This window comes from Parasteatoda tepidariorum, chromosome 6 (genome assembly GCF_043381705.1).
Source record: "Parasteatoda tepidariorum isolate YZ-2023 chromosome 6, CAS_Ptep_4.0, whole genome shotgun sequence".
In the NCBI taxonomy this organism is placed as follows: domain Eukaryota; kingdom Metazoa; phylum Arthropoda; class Arachnida; order Araneae; family Theridiidae; genus Parasteatoda; species Parasteatoda tepidariorum.
Window position 1 is genome coordinate 55780641 of NC_092209.1, and position 6457 is coordinate 55787097.

At 29.3% G+C, this 6457-nt stretch overlaps 1 protein-coding gene across 5 annotated transcripts in view; it reads left to right on the forward strand.

Annotated features, from left to right (window-relative positions):
- Positions 1 to 4809: 4809 nt before the first annotated feature.
- LOC107449188 (uncharacterized) overlaps positions 4810 to 6457 on the forward strand; it is a 50651-nt gene continuing 49003 nt past the window's right edge. For 3 of the 5 annotated variants that reach the window (XM_071181584.1, XM_071181588.1, XM_071181583.1), the window contains exon 1: positions 4814 to 5387. In XM_071181584.1, coding sequence (XP_071037685.1) covers positions 5238 to 5387 — 150 coding nt within the window. In that variant the 5' untranslated portion in view covers positions 4814 to 5237. Of the gene's footprint in view, positions 5388 to 6457 lie in introns of all 5 variants that reach the window. The other 2 variants (XM_071181586.1, XM_071181587.1) reach the window with 2 other exon arrangements.

The window sequence follows — 6457 nt, forward strand, 5'->3', positions numbered from 1 at the left end:
TTTAAAGTGTTTGTTTTCTTCAGTAATAGTTTTAGTTTATTATCTAAGTTTTTTTTTTTTTTCATTTAAGACAGAAAGTAATTTCAATAGAATAAAATATCACATTTACGAACTTGGAATTCTCGAATATCTCTGCCTTTTCATGTATTTTAGAGATATTAGTTATATTTGTTTCATTTGGTATTTTATTTTTAAACATTTAAATAAATTTTAAAATTATAAGGGAAGAAAAAACGATAATTCTCGATACAATGAATTTATAATACAATGAATAATCTTCTCAGTCATATCGATACTGATTATGAGTGAAAATTCACTTTTCTTCTAAAATTTTATTTTATTTTCAATGAAATTATTCATTTACGACATCAATTTTTTCGCCCGATTTTAATCACAAGATTTCATCATCAGAATTCTAAAGTTACACAAATTTGATTATTGCAAGAAACCATTCTTGGATTGCATAAATAAAATTAGTCGTTTCAAAACTTTCACTGTCTTTAATATTATTGTAAGGAAATAAAATTATCTTTTGAAATATTATACAGCCTATAATATGAATCTTGGGGATCGTTTAAGACAGGATCGGTCTGATGAATACTTTTAATTACTTTGAATCTAAATTGCATGATTTTGACTCCTTGTAACTAAAATTGGCGCCTCTAGGTTACGTTTTCGAGCAACAGCCAGAGTATCGACTTGTTTCTTATTCCTATTTCTTACTGAAAGGTAGTGGAGTAAGGGAAAAGCGATTTTTGCGATTACCAGAGTTGAATCATTAACTGAGGGCTCAATTGCTGATATTTTTTTTTAATTGTTTAATTAATTGATCCTCCCAAATAATAGCCCATGCTCCTGAGGGTATGAATTCTATAAGCTTCTGGGGTGCATTTATGTCCAGAAAGTACCGTGTACTAACTTACAAACCCTGTAAAACAAAAAGAAAGGGAGATAGCTTTAGGGAGCGATTGTCTAACATGTTCTAAACTGTTCTGTGCTAAAAAAAATTTTTTTTTACCAGAATGCAAGTCATCGTATTGTAGAGAGTGTTATAACCCAGGTTAGGGATAAATTATTTATCAGGTAAAACATTGACTGTGTGAAAAGTAAGTCGGTATTCTTTGTGTCTGTTTTTCGTCCATTATTCGTGGGACGGTTATTGGAATTTTTTTTTTTTCCATTTGAAAGGCTGAAAAATGAATACTTGTCTGATGCTATTGTATGTTTCCCTAATGATCAAGGCATAAATGTGTTTTTTTTTTAAACAACCGTCGTTGAACAGCATACCTAATACTGGATGTACGACTACCAAAGTGCAACTCTGTATCCTTGTAATTTTGATCCAGAAGACTAGGGAGCTCTCCAGTATCTTCAGAGGTATTGATTTGTTATGGGAACTCGGAGGTGACCCCCGACAGATTTAACGTGCATCAGTCACCGTTTACTACACGTCTTCGGCCGGCGGGATCGAACCTACGACCTCTTGGGCATGGGGCCCTGTGCCGTATTTATATAACAAGGTAGCGAACGATTTAAAGTTGGAGTATATCTCCCAGTTATTGACACATTGATCAGTCAAGTAGCAGTAGTAGTTCATTTACGTCGCACTAGAGCTGCACAATGGTTATTGGCGACGGTCTGGTCAACATCCCTGAGGATGATCCGAAGCCATGCCATCACAATTTTGATCCTCTGCAGAGGGGATGGCTCCCCCGCTTCGGTAGCCCGACGACCTGCATGTGAAGTCGAGCACTTTACGGTAGCACAGTTTAACGAGGACCAATACTGCACACCCTCGGTCCCTACGCAGACTGATCCAAGTGGTCACCCACCCGCACACTAACCGCAGCCGGTGATCTGCTGGGAACCGTGTCTTAACGATCAGTCCACTGCGGAACATAGATCAGTCAAAATCTCGTTCAACGGCATGTGAGATTTGTTCGGATTTTTTTTTTTTTTTTTTTCAAATTTAAAATCCAAGGATTTAATGCTTCAGTGTAAAAATTTATGCCAATAATGTGAATGAAAAAGAACTATAGCGAGAATTAGAACGCTTCAAGCATTATTTAGCCCAAGATAATTAGCAGTAGATGACATGTATAAAATAGTAAAAAATAATAATCTCGTTGGTACATTTCCAAACATAGACATTTCACTCCGAATTTTTTTGTCACTCATGATAACTAATTGAAGCGGCAAGCGTTCACTCTGCAAATAAAAAATATGTCAAGAAATAGTATGACTGAAGAAAAATTCAGTCATGAGCATTGAATATGATTCCTCACAGAAAATGGATTTGAATGATGTAATAGCAGAAAGTAAACGTAAAAAGGGCTCTGAAACGAATATTTTTTCGCAATCTTTAAAAACCGTTTGACTGAAGACTTACTTCATGATACTGTCGCCCAATTAATTTATCAGCATTCAGTAAGAAATGGTTAAAAATTTCTATCCTTTTTCTTTCTTGTCATAGGAATTTAGTGTGTTTACTTTATCCACCTGCTTAGTGGGAAGACGCCTTAGCGTAGTAGAGAAATGCTTACAAAAAAACTAAGAAACAAATTAAGGATAGGATGTTCTTCAACGACCGCTTTTGAGATATAATTTTAGATACAAAAAAAACGAAAAAAATATTCACGTCAAAAGCAGCTCATATGAGAGAGGAATAAATAAATACAGTATTATATAGCTCCATGCTGTCGTTGGGTACATGTTCACCTCAATAATTAGAAGTATCTAAAATCCATTCTTAATATTTCAGACAAAAAAAGAAAATTTTCGCGAATTATCATCGATTTAAATCCCTTAAGTTAAAAATGAGAGAGATTTTAAAAAAAAAATTTATCTTTTTGAAAGTATTTTTTACACTTAAAGACTTTTTTTTTTTTTTTGTATGTAAAGTTTAGAAAATTATTGTGACTGCGTAATTTAATTTCGTCCCACTTAAAAATTGGGCCTCAGTGACGCCCACGATTACTCCATTTATTAAACTATGGAGTTATCATCCTTTTGTAGAGTTTAGATGTAAATATATAGCAGGGCAGAAAACTTCAATGAGATCCCCGCCAAATGTGGAATGCAATCACATGAATACTCTATTTTAAAAAGAGAAAAAAATATATAATTCATCAAAAAAAGCATATTTTATGCTAACGTAAAAGGTAATTTAATTTACACTTGATATTTTTTTTTTTTAAGAATTTTAATTTTATACTAATTTTAATTTATGCTGTGCAACTGACTGATTACATTCAGACATCTTTAAAATAATTTGGTTTTATTTGAGCTACTTTATTTGTTTCGATTTAAAAAATTTCAGTTTAAAAAAATAGGAAAGAGGGGGACTAATAAGGAGATGGAGCCAGTGTAGACAAATGGAATTATTTATTATTCAAGAATTCGCATTAAATTTTGGAAGATTGGCAAAGCTGTATTACTCTTTCATGCGTAGTTCTATGACCAAACACCTGATAGTTAATTATCAAATTTAAAAACAAGGTTTCTATAGTGGAAAAGTAATTTCTTAATTTTTGCTTTTATTGTAACTTTTGGACTATGGTTTTAACAATCAGATATGTTATAAATGAATATGCTTATTTCATAGTCATGCTTAATATACTCTTTAATTATCAGACATAATTTGGGCAGCTTAAAAGAAGAAAACAATTATTACACTGACTGTTGTTGAGTGCGTCCTTAATAAAATTATACTGGAAATTGTTAGAACTTTCTGCTCAAAACAATATAAATCTGAAGTACGTAGCAGTGCAATTACATATACTTAATTAGAGCAAACTAAAATTTCTTATTAGTTTGTCGTTTTACGTTTTTAAAAGTAGTCTGAGGTATGAATACTGTTCTAAAAAAAGGCCTGATTTTTTTTTCTTTGAAAAATGTCACTAAGAAATTAGGACTTGGACACCATCAAATGTCCAGGCCCTAATTTTTTTGAAAAATGCTGGGAAAATATTTTACAGAGCAAAAATATTTGAAAAATGTCCCAATTGCTTTTTCAACACATTACGTGGCCTGTTATAGCCACGGAATTATTTATTATAAAAACTCAAATTCCAACTTTTCTAGCTTTCATTTTATTTTATAATAATTTTCTTATAATTGAAAATTACTTTACATAATAAGACGAATCTATATATTTAAACTTATTTATATTTTTGAAACTTATTAATTTTTTTTTAAAAAATTTACCTTACTAATTGCTTTATGAAAATTACTTTCTTACTTGTATCGAAAATTTCACTATACCGAAAGCAACAGCGAAAATATAAAATTATTTTCGCCTCAATATCCTTTTGCAAAGGTTTTATATATTATTAATTGCGTAACCTATCTACGATTATAAAAATGCATTCGTATCACTTGCAAAAACTGTATTTTGTTTGTTTCTAAAAATAAATATGTTCTAAAGTATGTGCTTATCAGCAATTATCTTTGTTTACTGAATACCTTACAAATAGGCAGCTGCTTTAATGCCGAAGTAATGTGATGTGTCAACAAATTATATCAGCCAAATTATATCACTTATTCACTGCTTACGAAATTTTTTTATGTTTCTTTTATTTGATAATTGCACTCTTATATTGCAAATTAATTTTGTGAATTTTGTAATCATAGTGCTAACGTTTTTCTCGAAAGAAAAAAAAAAACGTTCCTCTTTTTCGTACCAAAAAATAAGTTCTTCCCCGGAATTATAATTTTAGATCGGGTACTGCGTAAAAACAATTATAGATAACTTATCTGTCACGTGATGTCCCTTATTTTTCTGTCCACAATGTGACCATTTAGAATGTGACATTTTATTTTGTTGTTAAGGCCAGTTAGATCGATAGTTCGTATAAATATTTCTTTTTTGTTTTATCAGAGTTCAAATTTCGAATTTTATCGTTTGCGAATTCTTTTGTTACAATTTTTGTTATTGATATTTTGATTTTGAAATTCTTTTTGATATTTTTTTATTCATTAAGCTCCAGTTAACTCAATTACATTTTTTTCAAGTTTTGTTTTCTTCCTTAAATAAAGAAAGCACATCTTTTTTATTATTAAATATCTCATTATATTTAAGATTTATTTAAATTTTTAAAAATTGTCTTTAATTTCTGCAGATACTTTATTGATGTTCTGCAGGTACTTTATTTATTTTTGTATTTAATATTTATATCTTATTATTGCAGTTTATTGTTTGTTTTTAAACTTTGTTTCATTTGAATTTATTTCATTCAATGCATTCGATATTTTTTTCCGCTATCAGAGATTTCGATAGTATTTTATTACAATCGAATTGTTTAGATTCAATTTTAAATATTCATTTAAAATCTATGATGAAATATCAATTGTCTGGAAGCACTAAGCTCTATCTTCACTGTATTTATGTAAGTATATTTGCATTGATTTATTTGAACGCATTTTAATTACATTGTTTTTCCACATTGTGTATATATTATTTTGAAATCGTCACTCTTAAACGTTTATGCATTAGTAGGTTTTTTTTTTTTTTTTTTTTTTTTTTTTTTTTTTAAATAATAATAAAAACCGTAGTTATCAGTATATCTGACAGCTGTTGGTTAAAGGACAAAAAGTTTTAAAATCCTTTTAATAGATGGTAGATGCTAGTAAAAATTAAAGATATTAATTATATTAACTTAAAAATTATATGATGCGCATAATATAAATAGAGCATGAACGGGTAATTAAACATAATGTATATCATGATATACATACCTATATTATGATGCATACTTGATACGAACAAAAAAACTAAAATTTGGTAAAAATAATATAAAAAATATTTGATAAAAATAATATTAAAAAATACTTGTTCAGTCTTATTAGTTCGAGGAGTTGATTTTAAGTATGCTAATTATTGCAAACGATTATTTAAATTATGAAATCAGACACAAAACGTACTTACTCTGAGTAAAAAAATTAATGATAAATTTTCTTATTTTAACTGGTATTTTCTTCCAAAAAACGAATAATAAAATATATCGCAATAATATTTTGATTCATTTTGATAGTTGCTCCACTGTAAAAATTTCTGGATTAATTTCCGGTAAAAAGTACTTAAACCCTGTATGTATCATCCGGTAGAATGCATTTTAACTTAAAATCCATTATTACCGTAAAGTTCTGTGCCGTAATTTTCACAGCAATATTTATTTAATTCAAGTGATTCAGTTGTATTATACTAGATATTACTATAAAAATTACGGTATCATCAATATTCTCTTTTCGTAAAATTTTACACTAAAAATGAATTTTTCGGTAAAAAGTACTGGTATCCAAAGTGTCGGTATTTTTTACTGTAATTTTTTACAGTGTGGGGGTATGGAGACAGATGCAAACGTTAAAATTAGCATTCGACATCTGACATCTCCTGACTTAATTATTATTGTTCAATCTAAAATGAATTTCTGTTTTCAATATGAATTGTGGAAAATGT